The sequence below is a fragment of the Myripristis murdjan genome, chromosome 7, assembly GCF_902150065.1.
Source record: "Myripristis murdjan chromosome 7, fMyrMur1.1, whole genome shotgun sequence".
NCBI lineage: Eukaryota > Metazoa > Chordata > Actinopteri > Holocentriformes > Holocentridae > Myripristis > Myripristis murdjan.
Window position 1 is genome coordinate 32070227 of NC_043986.1, and position 19728 is coordinate 32089954.

General features: G+C 40.4%; 1 protein-coding gene across 1 annotated transcript; it reads right to left on the reverse strand.

The window, feature by feature from the left end:
* Positions 1–747: 747 nt before the first annotated feature.
* On the reverse strand, positions 748–18206 carry clcnk (chloride channel K). Its single transcript, XM_030054838.1, has 19 exons — positions 18059–18206; positions 17289–17420; positions 17071–17199; positions 14347–14486; positions 13711–13788; positions 13237–13312; positions 12043–12168; positions 11046–11130; positions 10607–10708; positions 9768–9852; positions 9506–9664; positions 8343–8412; positions 7998–8108; positions 7085–7301; positions 3378–3511; positions 2429–2499; positions 1200–1280; positions 1024–1110; positions 748–814 (listed from the first exon to the last, which is right to left on the reverse strand). Exons 1-19 carry the CDS (start codon positions 18204–18206, stop codon positions 776–778), a joined length of 2070 nt encoding a protein of 689 aa, XP_029910698.1. The 3' UTR covers positions 748–775.
* Between the last annotated feature and the right edge of the window lie 1522 nt (positions 18207–19728).

Sequence of the window (19728 nt, forward strand, 5' to 3'; positions counted from 1 at the left end):
GTGTTTAGATTAATAAAATCTGGAACCATTTTGAGGATGTTCTCCCGCTCTAACTATGTCACCAGTCAACAGCACATAGCCCCCATGCTGGTGGAAATCTTCTGAAATTGCCATCATTTTATAAACTTGGATTTGTTTATAATTCTGCCCTCATTATAAATATTGACCTGTAACAATGACATTAATAGTCCAGCTACTGGTCAATATTTGAAATCAAATGCACTGATCATTTTATAGCATTTAGCCCCACTCACTGCTATATGTTCTACTGTTTATGCTGCTCATCACTGCCCCCAGTGGACAAAAGGCTGTACTGCACTCTTTTTTTCTGTCCCAGCAGTCAGTGGCTGTGGCTCAGCTCTCCCGTGACAGGCTTTGTTATTGACCTTCAGAAATGTCTACGGGCTGAAAACTAGTATAGCTACACATGGTGAAGTGGGGTTCAATTGAGTCATCTGGTCCTAATGCTGCGTCAGATGCTTTCCTTTTAATCCTTCCTAGATATTCTGGGGAAAACAGCGACAAACAGTAATGGCTTGAGATAATGTTGTGCCTCCTCAGAGGATGAGATCCAGCTAATTACAATAAGACCCGAGCCAATAATCTCTAGAAGATTTTTATCAAGGAGCCTCTAGCTAATGTTGTGTGCAAACACGCTTATGCTTAGGGAATGAAGAGGTGCCAATATTACTAGAGTACACTGTGTATAACACACTTATCAGCCAGACTCCCATATATATATATATATGGGAGTGTTTCTCCTCTGCATTGCAGCTTAGATTTCCTTGGCCAGTTCTTCTAAGATTCTCTTCATCTGAAGGAGAAAAAGAGACACAGAGGGGAAGCGAATGAGGGAAAGATTGCTTTGAATATATAAGTAGTGATTTTGCCAACTAATCCCTAAAGTCTGCAGACTGCCCAGACAAACATGCCCATGGATGAATACAACAGGACTCCACAGTATGTCTCATGGGCTGATAGCAGAATCCCATAGGGAGCATGTGTGGTGTTTGTTTGTGTTACCTCTGACCATGTGACGAGCCCGGCCAGCCTCCCTCTGTCTGCCACAAACACAGTCTGAGCTCCCAGCAGGCTGAGGACGCCATGAGCCTGACAGCACACAGACCCACAGTCAGAGGCAGCCCATGTGAAACAGACTTGTACGTCCATACTAATGAGATTCAGCCGAGTCTCTGTACCTCCTGAACGGTGCTGTGAGGTGATAACAAAACAGAGGTCGCATGAAGGCAACAGGCCTCGTCCAAATGTTTCGCCGGAGCCTGGAGGAGCACAGAAATATATTTAGACCAGGATGCATTTTCTGAGACACATGCTTGTCATGATCTGGTGTGACGAATACACAGTGTTTGAAAGCCAGGTTTTATTTAAAGTTCATTTCATTTATTGTTATTTTTAATTGTTGTGGAGGGTTTGGGGGTAATTTCTTTTCTTTCTTTTGTTTCACTATTTTTGTGGTCATTCTCTCTCTCCCTTTGTGTCATCATTTTGATTATTTTGTCATTTTTTAAATAATAATTTTAAGTAAGAATTAATTTGTGGTAATTTTATGGTAATTCTATAATTCCATTTGAAATTATAATTGTAATAGTTATAAATATAACTAACTAACCCTAACCCTTTTGTAATTTCTTAACTTTTTTTTATTACTTGTTTTGCTAATTTATGCTCATTTTCTTGGATTCTTTTTTACTATTTTTTCCATTATTTTTCAGTAATTCAGTAATTATAATAATTAGAATTACAGATTTCTTGTAAATACTACTGGTTTTATATTTTTTATATTTATTTTTCTAATTTTCTGCTAATTTTCTTGAATTTATAATTACCTTTTTTTTTTTTTTTTTTTTTTTTTGCTAATTTCTGATAATCTCCTCTGATTTTTTTTCATTTTTTGTACAATGTTTAGTTTTTTCTGATTTCCATTTCTCTCTCTCTCTCTCTCTCTCTCTCTCTCTCTCTCACACTCGCTCGCTCTCGTAAAAAACATATATATCTTGTAATTTAATGTTACATATATATAAAATTAAATTACAAGATATATATGTATTTTTCTTTGCTCAGGTTTCAAAGATGAACAATCAAACAAATGATCAAATTCCCCCCCAAATCAGACTTCATCCATCATATAATCATGAAATATCTCTGGGAACTGCTCCTCAGCTATAAATGTAATTTTCTATCAGGAGGATTTTCTCTGTTTTGATAATCGCCCCTTCAAGCCATTTTTAGACAGACAAACAAAACTGTAATCAAGTGGGCTTTTGCATAAGCCGGGGATCCTGTGTTATGTTCATATCAATATCAGTCCCAGTCAAACAGCGTGGCAGCACACGATCTGCCTTGCAAACAGCAGCACGCTCCTCCTTGTGATTCAGCTCCTCTATCTGTGTGAAATCAAACCTGTTACCTGGTCTCCATTGTGATGCAGAAACGTTAGCAGGTCTGCCCGGCGCACGAACCCCAGCAAGGTCTGTGACTCTGAGAGGAGAGAGGGGAGAGCAGCTGATGGAGATAGAGGGAGTCAATTTTCTCTGCCACAGTCGGCGCTACAGTTTAGAGTGTGTGCAGCTCTCCAGTGGACGGTCACGCCTCTCTGCTGCAAACATACAAATTCATCCATGTGATTGAGCAGCTGCTGAAAGCCTCAGCTGGCTCGTCGACTATTTCTCTCACATTTCTCAGCTGCCCTGCAGCTCCTTTTCAGTTTCCAGCCACGACGCTGACGCACTTTTGAATGGAGTCAAAGTTTAAGCAGTCAACACACACACATTAGTAATTTTCTACTCCACTTTCCTCTCCAAGGGACTGTGTACGGCGTAGCAAGGCTTTACTGATACTGATGTATTGAGTAAAAGCTGCTGGGAGATGATATTTTCTGCCTGTATGTAATATCTCTAAATTTGGTCGTTTTCATACCCAATAGCAGCTGCCAGAATTTTGTACGTGTCAGGTTGGAAAAGCCTCTGAAACAGCATTTAGACCTTGAATTCATCAACAGCCAGACTGTAATGAAATTCTTTTAGCAGCTCCTTAAGGAGCTGTGAGGCTGGTGTCATTGCAGGTTTCCCAGACTGATGAGCAAACATCCTCCCACACCACACAGGAATCATTTCTCAAACATCTGAGACAAAAATAATAGCAGTAAATACATATTGACAAGCTGTGGCCAATATCGGGCCAGTGTCAGGTCAAGCCCTGTCATAAAAGACAGAATAGTTATCAGGCTGTGGAAAGAGCTCAGGGTTTGTTATAAGCCTTATGAATAAATCCTATCTTTACTGCTATTGACAATGAAGGAGTGAAATGTGACTGTGTCATCATTTGAGGGATAAAAAATATCACATGTCTGTACACACCAAGTGAGTCCACCACAGGGATTTCTGGGTCAGTGCTGGCGTTGGCAACATGCAGGAGCTCGGCCGGCCCGGCTGCTTTGTGAAGCAGCGCTGCTTTAGGATTGAGGAGCGGCCCGATTGGTGCAGAGGAAAGCCTGGAGGAAAAACAGAGTGCCTGTGACTCCTGGAGCAAAAGGAGCTGGGCGATTCAGTTCAGTTTGAATATCCAGTCAATTCTTGATTATTGTCAGATACTATATTGTAGTGAAATGAGCTGAGATCATGTATTTTATTCGATATTGATTCCATATTCAAATACCACTCTGTTGGTGCATCAAGGCATATTCAGAATAATCAGAAAAAATCTGGTATTTCACAAACGTATTACATGTTTCCAGGCAAATACAGTTAGGTCCAGAAGTATTTGGACAGCGACACAATAGCCCTAATTCTGCCCTTGTACACCACCATGGTGGATTAAAATGTAGTACTCAAGATGTGATTCAAGTGCAGGCTTTAATTTAAGGGGTTGAACAAAAATATGGCATTAACCTTTTAGGAATTACAGCCAGTTTTCTACATTGTCACTCCATTTTCAGAGGCTGAGGAGTAACTGGACAAACTATACATAACATACATACTTACAATTTTAAGGATAATATACAATATTTGAAGCCATGGACAACATCACCAAAACTTCACCTCGTGAAATACAATTGCTACAGAAGAAAGAATAGTTTCTTTACACTCTGACAATGACTTGTGAAACATGCATATGAATACGGTTTAAATGTTTAAATGACTTGTTTAGACTGAGTGTTGCAGAAATATTAACTATCAGCTCTCTGAGGTAAAAGCAAAAGCAAATGAGGGGTGGAAGAGATGAGGGGAAGTTTTATGAACATGAACAATAAAAAGGGGCACACACATTCACTCTACAGCTTGTCCTTAGTTCAAGAAGTAAGGAAGAAGAAGAAGAAGAAGAAGAAGAAGAAGAAGAAGAAGAAGAAGGAAGAGGAGGAGGAGAAAGACAAGAAGGAAAAGAAGAAGGAGGAGAAGAAGAGGGAAAAGGAGAAGGAGGAGGAGGAGAAGAAGAAGAATAGTGGTCGCAACAGTAGCAATGAGTTCTGCCATTTTAAACCTACCAGCTGTCACATGATGCATCATATGTATCCAGTCACTATTAAAACTCCAAGTTACATCACATAGATGATTCTTTTTTCCTTTTTTTTTATTTTTAATGTATCTCTAAAATTAGTGCTGAGCACTCAGTGCTCTGGTGTTTTTGGTGTTTTTGATCTTGCACAGATCACCTGTCAATCAAGCCGTGTGGGTGGTGCTGTGCTATCTTTTTCTTGGATTTACCCTCGTGTTAACCACCTAGATCTCCTTGTTTTTATTCCCAACAAACCAGAAACTTATGATGCATCAGCTCCTCTGCAGCACAGCATTTTCTGTATCTTTTCAAGCAAATATATCTTATCTTTCAGTATTCCAGCTGTTTCAGCTGAATATCTTTTTATTGGTATAAATTATTAATTTCATTTTTTTCCCTTCTTACTTCACAAAGAAAAACAGTTTTTGAAGTTTGCAGACATGGATCAGAGTTTGATAGTACCCTTTTGATTTTAATACATATCAGCGGTTAGGAAAATAATATACTGTTGACAAGTGTTCACCTGGTCAAATTTCAGTTTAAATTTTTGATTACTTAAAATGCTACTATCACTATTGATATGAGTATTTCTAATATTAGTCCAACAACCATACGTTGTACTATTAATACTGCAGCTACTAGTTTAACCTATTATCAGGACCTGTTACACACTAGTAAATACCTAGAGTCATGTAAACCAACAAAAAGCATATGAGGACAGTATATTAAAAAAAAAGCAAAAACAGGTTGGCTTGTTAGAGGACAGTACAGAGACTGCTATATGTCCATATTCTGCATCACCACACTGTGTTCCTGTGCATTGACAACTACAAAATGACTTAAAAGACTGTGTGTCGGTGTTGATGCACAGCTCCAAACAGGAACAAATAAGAGCACCAAGGCGGTCCTCAGGTGGCTGCTGCATCCTCTTTTGTAAAGGAAGCTCGGGGTTCAGACAGTTCTGTTCGTGCTGTGCATCATCAATACTGCCTTTTCAGGACAGGGCCCTGCTTGTTGTTCCTGCCTCAGCAGCGAAACACCCCCCCCCCCCCGCCCTCGGAGACACGGGGAAAACATTTTAAAGTAGTTTTCAGGGCGTCTGTGACTGACAATCAGTTTGCGACTGTGGAGCTGGAGCTTGCCGGAGGAATATCTGAGGCCATTTCAGCGTGGAAGCTGCTGCCAGTTTGGGTTCTATCTCACGCTTTCTTGTGCATTGAAAAATAATGTGTTGTGCTTTGAAATAGAGAAAGAGGTGAAGAAAAGGCCTCAAATAGTACTGATTGGGTGTGCTAATAACTGCTCTCACCAAGGGAGTTAATGCTGGACAGACGTGTGTTTCTGTTCAAATAATCAGTTCATTTCATTTCTTTACCTCTTCATCACTAGTTTCATGTGCTCATAATAACATGGAGCTACTCATAATCTGCCTGGTGAAGAAGAATCAATATCATTTTGACACCTTCAAGTTTTCGACAACTGAAAGGAATACACATTTCTAGAGAGACGTTCTTGTTGGTCAATATAACTGCTCAGTGTTGGGAACACAGACACCAAAATAATCCATATGCCCCCTGTAGATCATTGACTCCAGTGCTCCATGGTAACACTTAAGTATAAACTCTGCTGAGTGGGATGGATCTTTCCATTGACTGCAAGATGCTCCAACTTCCGAGCTGAATCCGATGAATCTTTATCATCATAAAATAGCAACTACAGATACTGTTAGAATGAAGATGTCAAGTCCAAGTCCAGTCAGAGACACAGTTTGTTTGACTACGTTGTCCGCCATCTTATTTTGATGTCACATATTAATATATATGTCCCAACTCGAGTTTTCAGATCTTCTCTGTAATCTCAACTTGGAGTTCCAAACCACCTGGTGATCCACTGCGGTTTCTGCAAATAGGCCTTTTTGGCATTTCTGCTTTATTGGATAGTGACACTAGAGAGAGGATGACACATACTCTGGGGCGCCGGGTAAATAGGACTTAATCTAGTTTCAAGTTCAGTGGAAAGCTCCAATAGAAGGGTCCATGGTAACACTTCAACATATTCTAAAATAAAAGATCTCTGGTTCAATATTGCTGATATAGCTACTGTTATTTTTGGAACTATTTCAGATGAGAGCGTTTTTTTTATCTGTACGCAATCTACCATTGGCCATCCGTTTGCATATGTCCATCCCTTCATTCTCTTTGGAAGCACGAAATGTTGTCCCTCCCAGTTCAATTTTTTTTTTTCACCAGTCTCCTACACAAAACTGCCAGGCATAACTGCATATAATTTAAGATTTCATACTGTTATTCATTTATAGTTTTTTTTCTGCATTTCTGTAGAGACAAGAGACAGAAAAGACACGGCAGAGAGGGTGGATGACTTGTAGCAAAGGGCCAGGTGACCCACCAGGGTGCCCTAAGATTAGTTTACACTTGAATGAATGGCTAGAATGAAGAACTCGAGCCATCAATCTACCAGGGATTATTCTGGCATCTCTGCGGTCGTCATTTGGCGGCCAAGCCGGCCAAAAGGAAAAAGGGCCAGCTTGATCCTGTGGCTGGTGTTTGCTTACCGAGGACAGGCCTTCAGTAGCGAGGGCAGGTGCGGGAGCCTCTTGCTGACGGACAGGGCGTCATAAAAGGAAGGGCGACTCCCCGAGCGAGCCAGGGCGTTGGCCAGCAGGGTGGCCAGGAGGATGGGTGCTGCGTAGCTGAACTGGCCGGTTAACTCTAGAGCCAGGAGTGCTGGGGACAAAGTGTGTGTTACTGCGCCAGAGAACGCTGCTGCACCTACAGGACAGAATGGAAGGTTTATTAAAGCACTGCACTGCAATCAGCACTACACTACTATATGGGAAGCTGTTATGCTGAACTTTAATCAGTCTAATTATACATGATTACAGCTGTTACAATATTCTGTACAAGTATGCATAATTATAGTTGCATGTTTGGGTACATGTAGCATATTGACATTGGTCAGCACTACACTGCAAAAACGCAAAATCTTACCAAGATTAATTGTCTTATTTCAAGTCAAAAATGTCTCATTACTAGTCAAAATATCTCATCACACTTAAAATAAGACATGATCACCTCAGAAATAACTTGTTTTTAGACAGTTGTCTCTTGTTTCAAGTGCAAATTTGCTTGAAACAAGTGAAAATTTGCTTGTTTCATTGGCAAAATTTGCCAGTTGAAAAAGTGAAAATTCACTTGAAATAAGTGAAAATTAGCTAGAAACAAGAAACAAATTTTGCCAATGAAACAAGCAAATTTTCACTTGTTTCAAGCAAATTTTCACTTGAAACAAGAGACATTTGTCTAAAAACAATTCACTTCTGAGGTGATCATGTCTTATTTTAAGTGTAATGAGATATTTTGACTAGAAATAAGACATTTTTGACTTGAAATAAAACAAATAATCTTGGTAAGATTTTGAGTTTTTGCAGTGTATCTAAACAACAGAAAGATGGCTGGTTTATCTACCAGCCAGTGCGTAGCCCCCAGGATTTACAGAAGCCCACTGCTGGCCTGGATTCCCTCCGGTGGAGGACACATAGGCCAGTCCTTCCCCCACCAAACGGCCCACAGCTGCCCCTGGAAAACAGAAAGTAACAGAAAACCAGCGGAAGTCATGAGTTTCTCCAGCTTCACTGTTTACCCTGCCAGAAGAAACCTCACAGAAACATGTCCTCTTGCTTCGCACAGACAGGGCAGAGGATGATGCAAGACAAAAATTGCAATTTCAGAAATGACGTTCTTAAGACGATGGAAAAATGAACTGAATGTCTAACCAAATTCTGTGGCACTGTCCCCTCTGCTGTCACTCACCATAGATAAAGACTGGCATGACGTAGCCGGCTGGCAGAGGCAGAGTGCAGGCCGCGACCGTCATCCACAGCTCAGGATGAAGAACAGGAGACACAGACAGTCAAATGTTTATCTCCCCCCCCCCAGCAAATGAACACCCACAACAACACTACTCGCACATCTAGCACAGCAGTTTGTGATAGCCCATGAGTCACTGTCAATCTGACTGCAAGGAAGTGTTTGCAGTGCTCTCAAATCAATTTTGATTAAATGAATACTGAAAGATGTCCACTTCCATTTTCACATTTGCATGTATTTATGTGACAAAACTAAGTGATTACTATGGAGCAGGCACTGGGTGCTGAAATAGTCAATTTGTCACACAGCTAATGCATTAGAAATGCTTTTCGTGACAGGTGTCACAAACTACTCCTCACGCACAAATATCTTCATCATCAAAAACTATCTTCATCTCCTTGTTATTTCTGTCTGCTAAACAGTAAGTACGTCAGTCCATATTCAGATTTTTTTTGTTTTTGAGAGAAATTTATACTTTTATTAACCAAGATAGCATTAAATTGATTTTTCAAAAAATACAGGCAAGGCACTGACTGATGTTACTGATTGAAATCATTTTTAATTTAGTCTTTTCATGTGTGTTCATGCAAATGTGCTAATCTGTTACTAGAGAAACCACATAAGCGTTATGTGCCACTGAAAACAATTATCCTCTGTGCCATTTTTTAAACCAGATTGGATCTTTACAGATGCCAGTCTACCACTCTGAAGCAACTGAAACAAACTGGATTTTTTTTTTTTTTTTTACTCCACTGACCTTTGCCAGTTGCGCTGGTTTGGGGTTGGCCAGTGATTATTAGGAGTGAAAGTGTGTTTAGCCAGGTGCTGAGAAGTCTGGCTTTCAAAAATTCCTTGGTACTGTGATGAGAAAGTGACCGAATTTCAAGACATAACAGCTTTTTCTCAAAGCCAAAATTGCATTTCACCCAATAAGCTAGCTTACTTCTCATTGGGAAACTATGACTTATGTGTCAATTACAGGCCACCCTCGCTCCAGGGAGCCTGGGGGGTGACAGAGCCAGAGAGGACACTGTAATACCTACAGGTCACCGACGGAGGTCAACGGAGGTCAAAGACATTTTAATGCCCCTGTAACTTGTCTGTACCTTCATGAGGAGAAAGACGGTCAAAGAGACGAAGACAGGACTCCCTGATGCACCCCACTCCGACCAGGGCTCTGGCTCCTGTCCCACAGAGGCATTGTGGGCCGGAGAGCCCCACTGCCTGCTGTCCAATAAGGAAGTGAGGAGCTGCTTCATAGTGTACTGTGGAATATTAACATAAGATTACTGTCTGAATGCAAAAGAAACTAGTATGTTGGACAAGTATACAACCAAGTAATGGACATTATGCACTGCTTGTTCCCACCTCAGAAGCCATGTATCGACCAGCAGAGTGTGGAAATGTCAGAGACGCAAGGAGGAAGACCACCACGCCCGAGTACAGACCCTTCCTAGTGAGAGGTATTCACATATTCATAAACACAAGGAATATTGTTGAATATCTCTCAGATTCAGTTCAGTTCAACTGAGACCTAAAATGCTCTGGTCAGTTTTAAATCCGCATTCTGTGACCTCATCAGAAATCTTACATTGTCAGAGGTTTATTATGTTGGTCAAATGAAACCACAGTGTGCCTTTTATCTATATCTTTCCTAACACTGTTATAATTTAGCATTTTACATGCTGGATAAATGTTCCACAAGAACTACATCTATTTTAGCCAAGATGTCTTACACCCCTCCATAATGGTCCTTCTTTAATTATATCTCACACTGATCAATAGAATAAATGTTTTTTTTTTTTTTTTTTCTGAAATTCAGCTTTTTATATGACAAGATGCCAATGATAAACCAGCTCTCCACTTTCTAATGTTTTTGGAAACAGATAGAATGACTGACTAGAGAGAATTTTGGATCACTAAAATATGCCTTCTCTTGTCCCGGCACAATAATTGATCAAGTTTGCAAATAGATATGGTGCTAATTCAAGACGTCTTAGACAAACATCGCTAAAACAAACACATCACCACTGCATTACTCAGACTTTGGTGTAAACTCAGGTGATCTGCTGGGGACACTAGACTGTTTCTGGGGGCAAATTTCCCATAAACTTGATGTTTTAATTTTAAAGAATCACTTTTGCAATGCAGGTGACTCATCAGTGCATCCGGAATTGTTTTTCAGAGAGTGAAGATGGAGCTCTCACTCTGTTGTCAGCATCTTGGTGAGGAATGGGTTTGTTTTGGTGAAGTTCAGGATCCACCGATGGCAGAAGAGGTAGCAACAGCTGACGGCTCCACACAGCAGTCTGTTTTCAGAGAGAGAGCCAACTGGATCCACAGCACAGTCACACACTACAGGCTTATTTATAACCCAGGCAGCAATAGGCCATCGGAAGTCTTTAGATTAGGAGAGTGATGAGGAGGAGGAGGCCAGGAAATGACTGTTATGAAAAAACCCCATCTGAATGGTAATTATCACAGTAACACAGAAGGAAAACAGAATTGGCCAAAGACTCTCTCCTGCCACTGATATGAATATGAATATTTTCACAAACGTCAGTGTGAATACATGCTTGCAGTTGCAAAACACAGCCAAATAGAGAACTTCTTCAGCTGCAGAGGTGCTGTCAAAAACAAACTTACCCCAGCAAAGCAAACACCAGGATCTCCAGTGGGTAGAAGGGCAAGGCTTCAGAGAATTTAGTCTTGAACAGCGCCTGAAGAGTCTCTGCGGGCCCGAAACAAATTGGAATCATCATTCCAATTTCACCGACGGCCTTTTGAAATCAAATCATCCTTCACTTTGCTGCGCTGAGATGTTATTACACTTTGTCAGCTTCGATGTCTCTGCTGATTTGATGTCTCAAGTCACTGTCATGACAGATAATTAGATAGCTGTCAACATCACTCTGAGGCCTCACAATGACCAAGGTATTGGATTTACAGAGTTAGGAGAAAAATAGCAATCAAAGTTAGGCAGCCACAGTCAGTCAGGGGCGCCGCCAGGAATTTTGGGCCCCATGAAAAAAAAAAAAAAAAAAAAAAAAAAAAAAATATATATATATATATATATATATATATATATATATATATACGATGATGGTTTTATAATTTTGTATTAGTTTTTACCTGTTTTTTGGGGCCCCTGTCAGGCAAGGGCCCTTGGAATTGTCCTAACTTTTCCTCCATATACGGCGCCCCTGGCCACAGTATGTCATATCCTCTTTATGGAGAGGACATTCCACCAAACTCCATTTAAAAATCTGGCAGTTTAATGTAAGCTTGCTTACTGGCAAACATGCGTGACTGAGGACCTTTTACATATGTTGTCTGGCAAATTCAGCATACACACAGCACTTTATTTCAATAAAATCTCAGTTATGGGAATAATTTCACAATTTCAACAAACAACTCCACAATTTCCACAGAAGACATTGTAGAAATAAGTGGGCAATTAATTCTGACTGAAATAAGTGCTGCTTAATAAGCCAGGTTCCAACAGTTGTGTAGCTTGTGAATACGCAAAGTATCACAAAACCAACATGAAACTGTTTGGAACGGTTTCTTGGGTCTAGAGGTCAGTGGGTCGGAGTTGGCACGTCTGAACCCTCCCCTTGTCGGCCATGAGGCCCTCGCTTACCTCCGTCTCCACTCCACACTGAGAACAGGCGGAAGGTCAGTGCCCCACAGGCCGCCGAGAAGAAACACGGGCAATAATCCCTCAAGGCAAAGTGAGAACACATCACCTCCACACTGAACAACACACCTATAAGAGCAGAGGAGGAGGGGGTGAGCAGCTGGAGGAATAAACACAGGGGTGGAAAAGTCGGCGCTCTCAACTAGGGGGTGGAACTATTGAACAAAAATGTGCTGAAATATTATTTCTGTTGCCTGCACATGCGGCCAAACAGTGAGTCCTGAAAACTGAGAAAAAGACACGAGTAGATGTATTCACAGGAAAAATATGGAAAAAGTCCTTCTTTTGTAGTGTTGTATTTTGATTTTACCTTTTGTCTTGGCCCTTCTATTGTAGGGTGGATTAGAGGTTCCCATATTTGTGTGTTGGCATTGTGCTTGTTATGATGGTGTATTAGGCAATTGTGGGAGGAAAAAATATGGAACTGGAGAAGGAGGGGCAATATTAGGCCCAAATCACAACAGTGTCTCTTCAGTGTCTGGATGCTGATGATAATACTTCCTTTTTTTTTTGCATAAATTTATGACTTTAATCTCAGAATTTCAGAGTTTTTCTCACAAATTTATGACTTGAATCTCAGAGAATATCCACTTCTTTCATAAATTTTTGACTTTAGTCTTTAAAAGTTTTTTCTATGGAAAAAATGTAATTTTCCCCCTACAATGTCCTTATATACATCATTGTAGATGTGTGTACTTAACTCAATAGTCACATCCTAGTATTATAAAATGTTATTGGTTTTTATTAGTCACTGTGAATCTAAAATGATGATATTCTTAACATACCTTGCAGCAACTTCAGCTACTAAACCACCTGACAAAAATGTTTAAAAAAAAAAAAAAAGAAAGAAAGAAAGAGAGGAGGTGATCAAAGGAGGAGGTGATAGGAAAGGATAAACGGGATGGGGGGTGAGAGTCATTTCAGAGGTGCAAGGCAAGATAAAAGGCATGAGTGAAGATGTGAAGCTTGGTGGAAGGAAACTGAAGATGAAGAGGCAGCTACCGGACCAGGCCCGGTGCAGGGTCGATTTTACGAGTGTTGGAGAGGCCGATGGAGCCAGCAGATACATATGAAATCAAAGATATTTGTACGCAGAGGCGCTGGGTGTCATGTTAGTGTGCTGCTGGCCTCTCTCACCACTGATAGGGGCTCCGAAGCAGCTGGCTACCCCCACCGCAGCTGCTGTAACCAGCATTTTCCCAGAAGCCTTGTCCTGAAACAGAGAGAGAGGCACCTCCACACATTCATACTAGAGTTTAATCACTGAGGTATTTCAATAACATGCACAAATTTCCAAATGTGCCTCTTTAGTGATGGAGTAGAAAACAGGCATGTCATCTATGAGGAAACCATCATATGCATGTAATCACCAATATGTGAAAACTGTTATTTTTTTATTAGTCTTTTTTTTTCTCCTTAAAAGAACCCACATTCATATATAATTTCCACCAGTTTCACACTACCTAGAACAATGTATGCTATGAATTTACCTCTGTAAGCTTCATGCCAGACAAAAAGCTGATGAGCTCTGCTCTGCTAATATGAAGGTGAGTATCCTGGGGTTATGTCGGTTTACATGCTAGATTATCATTACATTGTCACATCTTTTACCTCCTTATTGCCTTGTATGAGAGTGCAGAGATGGCTCAGGTAGGCTCCCACCATAGTGGAGAGATGCACAAACGGACCCTGGAATTAAAACCCAGTGAGTGTGAACTGTTGATAGCACAGAAAGAAGCAGACAACAACCCTGCATATGCAAAACCTGACTTTGCATAATGTGTATGATAGGGAGGTATGCCATAGGGATACATGATAATATTGGCACGCCAGTGGTATCAGCCATCAGAGGCTTTAAAATGAATATTGGCATGCCGGCATATCAGAAAAAATCCAATATTGTGCATTTGTAATATAAATAAATACAGCATGTTTTACATAACCTAAGTTGAAATAGTTTTCTTATTTTGCCCAGTGAACATGCACATCTTGAAAAACATTGTATTTTTGTCTGTATCTGCCAGTGGGCCTTCACAATAAGAGCAGGCATAATAAAATGTTAATTCCACTACAGGAGAGACTTGATGTTCTCTGTAATTATGTGCAAAAATACTGCATGTATCAGAACTGGAATTAGCAATTGGCTTAAAAAGTTGGGAAATATCAGCATATTGGATGCTGGCAAAAAAAAAAAATCCAGTATAGTCTCTAGTATGCAGAGATGTTTTGATTGATGAAGTCTGGTACCACTTTGCCCAGGAAAACAGTGCTGCCAGCTGCCAAAGTACAGATGAGGCCCAGGAACTTGGCAAACATGTTGGTAAGGGACAGGTAGTGAGGCATTTCAACACCAGCCAGCATGGCCCTCACCTCTGGTACCCCAGAGCCTGAGGGAAAATGAAACGAGATGAGAAAATGTTGAAAAAACAAAGATACAGGGAGAAAGAATCAGAGGAATTGGAACAACTGCTGTATTCCTTGTTATTTCGAGATATTTTGCTCAGAAGCGAGGGGCCAGGCAGAAACTTTGTGAGGGGGTCCAAATGCCATCAGCGCAAAACAGAGACTGAATATTAATGAATCAACGAATCAAAGCCATAACTGAAAAATAACACAGATGATACAACAAGAGAACCTCAGTCAGATATCCAAGGCTGGTGATGTTTCATTTTTTTCCCCAAATTTCTTTGTTCTTGTAAAGAATTTAAACAAAACATAAAAAATAATAGAGTTTTCATTTGAAAAGCATAAGAATTCCTTTGTCTCATGTCATCATAAATACAAAGAAATCTACTGTTGTTTTGTTTTACGTATGCATGCATGTATGTATGTACATCCACTTTTTGTTTTAGTATTTCTTTCTTTCTTTCTTTCTTTTTCTTTTAGACATGTTCGAAATAAAATTCATTCATTCATTCATTCATTCATTCATTCATACTTGAGGCAATATGCACCAACATTCAGTTTGTGAAGCTGCTGCTTTGTGTAATCTGGTAACATCAAGCAAACGTCAATGGACAAAGGAAAGCAGAAAAATAGATTATCATTGAAGAGTGATGATGGAAAAGTATAAGTCTATCATAAATGGAGATCATTTTTCCCGTGGTGTATATTTTTCTAACACAGAATAAACTTATAAAACCACATTTCACTGTGCAATTATGTTATGCGGTCTAGTTTCTGAGTTACGTAAACTACCCATGATTTTTGATGTTTGACATTTTCCACACTAACTGTAAGGTCTTTTTTTTTTTTTTTTTTTTTTTTTTTGAGTGTGATAAGATCATGTTTGACTTTTTCACACCAGCTACCTCTAACTTTAAATGCCAGTCTCTTTGAAAGATAAAATCACCCTTGAAATGTTCTATATGCCATGTACTTTGGACAGGAAAGCTGGATGGTTTGAAAAAGATATCCCTCTCTGTGTTTCATCCTCTGTGAATGTGGGACAGAAGATGAAAACCTCGCTGTGTTTGCAGACGGGAGTTTTAGCTCTGTAATCAGCTCTTGCAGGGTGACCTGCTCTGATGCACACATAATTAGACCACAGTGGACAGAACCAATGTACCGCAATATTTTCTAATAGGTAACATCAGACATCAAAAGATGCACAATGACTCTGTTGTGAGGAAATAGTCTAAAGGTTACAACCAACTGTAAGCTCTGCCAGCTTTGATAGAGTGGATACAATATAGGCAAGTCACTTAAAGGTATAGTTCAGCCATTTTGAAAAATGATATTATTTCTCTTCTAGCTGTTCTGTAGGACAGTAGTGGTGCTATCTTCCCTCTCATTGAGAATGTTTACATGCACACCATATTCCAATTCGGGTCAATATTCCGGTTAAGGTAATTTTCCGAATAAGGTGTTTATATGCGCTGCATTAACTGGAATATTCCATTTACATGTTACTTGGCATATTCCTGTTTCGGCGTATTCCACGCTCTTATTTAATGCGACACTCAGCCGCGGGGGGCAGCAGTACGCGTATAGGTGTCTGGTCTGCCAGAAATACAGAAGAAGAAGAAGAAGCTGTAGCTATTTCTGTGTTTTCTCCCATCGATGTCCTCCATGATATTTAAGTCTTTGATCAGCTGAAGGCAGACTGCAGTCTCCTGGCTCTTGCTGCTTTTCGCCATGTCGTTCTCCCCGCTTCCAGTAACCATAGCAACAAAGACGCCCCAGGATTCCTTGTGAATCGAGCATGCGCAGACATAACTGAATATTCCGGTACGGGGCATTTTCCGACTAAGGTGTTTACATGACACAATATTCCGGTTGGAACAGGCACATGCCAGGGGTCTTATTCGGAATTTTCTCCAACCGGAATATGACCTTAATTGGGTTCGGTACGTGTTTACATGACTCGTGCGCAACCGGAATATTGCGGATATTCCAAATTATACAGGAATATGGTGTGCATGTAAACATGCTCATTGTAACTGAGTGCTGGATGCTGGCTGGATGCTCCAAATGCTAACTGTTAGCCTCCTGCCATTGAGGTGGACTTCCCCCCAGCTGACAATCTGAAAAATAACTGCCTTAATCCATTCATTCATCCATGCATGACCATGGGATGTCTGTGAATTTTTTTTTCAATGGGTCAAGTATCTCTACATTCAAATTCATCATGCTAGCCTACATTATCCAGGTAAGAAAGTCAGCACGCCTGCTGACTCTAACAATCATAATATCTTGGCCATGTGTAAATGAAAAAGCTCAGTGGTGTTGACATTTTTCATTTATATTCGGACCAGAGTTCCTCCGTTTCCATTTCTCTCTCAGGTTTAACTCGGTCGATAAGATTATTTCTGCGGAAAGATCAGCTCTGCCTCGGAGAAGTGTTTATACAGCTTAAAGTCCCATCTGCGACCTGTTTGGCATGCTGTATATCACTGTTGCCGGGCAGACTGGGGATGCTCTCTGGCTGTGCTCTGACAGGCTATAGTTTGGCGACAGCTCTGCACAGACCTGTGGAGAAGGGACACACGCTGTGGGAGAAGGAGGATGCGAGGGCACAAAGGGAGGCCGGGTACAGAGTCCAGCAGAGGAACTGCAGCAGGCCGTGGCCCTCCAGCCTAACGTAGAGCCACTGCTGAGCTGCAAGAAGAGCCAGATCGAGACAATCATTAATCGCCCCTGCCCCTTCGCTCGCTCATTTTGCACTGTGGCTGAGTGTGTGTGTGTACCTCGCAGCAGCTTCGCCACACTCAGGTCCATGAGGAAACTGAGGAAGGCGGTCACAACGCCTAGGGCGGCGTAGCCGTACCACTCCATCCCACACACCGACACCAAGACACACCTCAGCTTCAGCAGACATACTGCAGACACACACACAGCACCAAATATACACTTTAGACAATGATTGGGAAAGACGGTAAGAGTGGCTGTAAGAGCACTGAGGGAGATTCTCTGATAATATAGAAAATGAGACTTAAATGATCACCATATTGAGCATGAGTGATGGCAGAAGCAAATATCAAACTGCTACAACACAAGAAAATTGAATATAGACAAGTATAGATCCAATGGGAGGTGTTTTAAAATACCACAATCAGTTATTACAACACAAAAATGGACTATTAAGTAGAAAAACAGCAATGAAAATGAAAAACCACACATGGGCAGGGTGTGCAAAATAACAGATCATACTGATGTGAATGAACTGAACTAATATGTTTTTGAATCAAATATAGAAAACTCAACTTAGGGTTCAGCATTGAGTGACTGATTCAGAAGCTGCCTTCAGTAGAAAGTACAGATTTTGATGGTGTCTGAGTTGGTGTGTTGGTGTGTTACATACATCAGAATAATCTGTGGTTTCTCACACTGACTGGCCGTCCCGGTTTCTGTAGAATAAAACTCAGACACTGAGGTACACAAACGCAGATTGCCTACAAAATAGCTCCTCCGTCTTGTGCATCGATCCGATTCTAATGATTTTTAGCTTAACTCTGACCTTTGACAAAAGCGCGGGACCGCTGGCATGGTTTCCATTGCTGATCAAGAAGAGGGCCGTCATTACGGGACGTCTCCCATTGATTTTCCCGCTCGCAGCTCATCGCACCTCGGCTTTCATTCTCCGGAGCCTCGTCCAGCCTTTTCATTTTGCCTTGACGTAGTTGTGTTATTATCTGAAACTTTGGATGTGATGATAATAGCCAAAAAAAAAAAAAAAAAAAAATTATCAAAGATCACCATGCATGACTAACTTGTAGTGCTTTAATTCAGAATAACAATATAAGTGTTATACAAGCCCTTATTGTTATAAATGCTGTAACATGCAAACAGAAGACAGCTAGACTTACCTGCTTTGGGGTGTGTGATAGCTGTCTGTGTGGTTAAATGTGTGTGTATGTGTCTGTGCAGGCGGCTTGGTAGAAAAAGTGACCTCTAAAAATCATTAGCATAGAGTTTATGGACCAGTCATGGTTGGGAGGGGAGGTGGTGTTCCCTCTTGTAAATGCCCTTCATCAGATATGGCTCCATGTGAGAGAGCAGCTCTGCTACTCCGCTTCCAAAGAAATCATTGATCACATTCTCCACCTAATGATCCATCCAAACTGCACAAGAATACAGGCGACCGCTCAATCCACGCTCCTGTGCTGTGAGTGTCTCTGTGTGTGGTTTTTTAAAAAACACAGGTTTGAGTTTTGTTATTTTTGCAATTTTCTTGTTTGTTTGGTTACTTTTTGTAATATTCTTGTAAATCTATCTATCTATCTATCTATCTATCTATCTATCTATCTATCTATCTATCTATCTGCAGTCTTGGCGTTATCCCTGTACATCAAACTTGAAAAATGTGCATTCCGACTTACTGATTTTTCGCAGTTCCAGTTAAAAAGCAATTTTTGGCCCATTACAAATGAATTGGAGAATTCATCATCACTGCAACTGCCTAGCAACGCGCTGCCAATTACCCAGAACACTGCTGCAACTGCTTGACAATGCCTTAGCAACCACCTAGCAACCACCTTGCACCTCCCTAGCAATCATCAGGAAAACCATAGCAACCACCCAGAACAACATAGCAACAATTTTGCAAAATATTACATAAAAAATAGATCACCGTGTACGATCGGCACAGGAAAAGAGAGGTGGTTTGGCACACAGATGCACTTTGGGCACAACAGGCAAGCACATGTCAAGTTTCTTCAGAAACTTTAGCCAATTCTAGCTAGCTTATGTAATTCTAATTTATAATCATAATAATTACAAATGGTTTTAATATTTTTTGCTAATTTTCAGGTAATTTCTTTTTTCCTTCACTTAATGCCAATCCTTTTTTTTTTTTTTTTTTTTTTTTTTTTTAACTATTTCTCCCCTCATATTCAGGTCATTTTCTTTTTTTTTTTTTCTTTTTTTTTTTTTTTAACTAGTTTGTTGCTATTTTTCCAGTAATTTTTTTCTTAATATTCTCTCATCACATTTTTTTCTCATGCTTCTGAATTTTTTTTTGAAAGAACAGAATTTGTTCATTTTTCAAAAGGGGGAAATAAAATTAAGAAACACCTTCTAAAGAAAATGGGTTAGAAGACAAACAACACCAATAAAAACTGTATCAGTGAGGGGGAGACATTTATGATAATTATACCTTAATGGAAAACTGCTAGATCTCATCCCTCT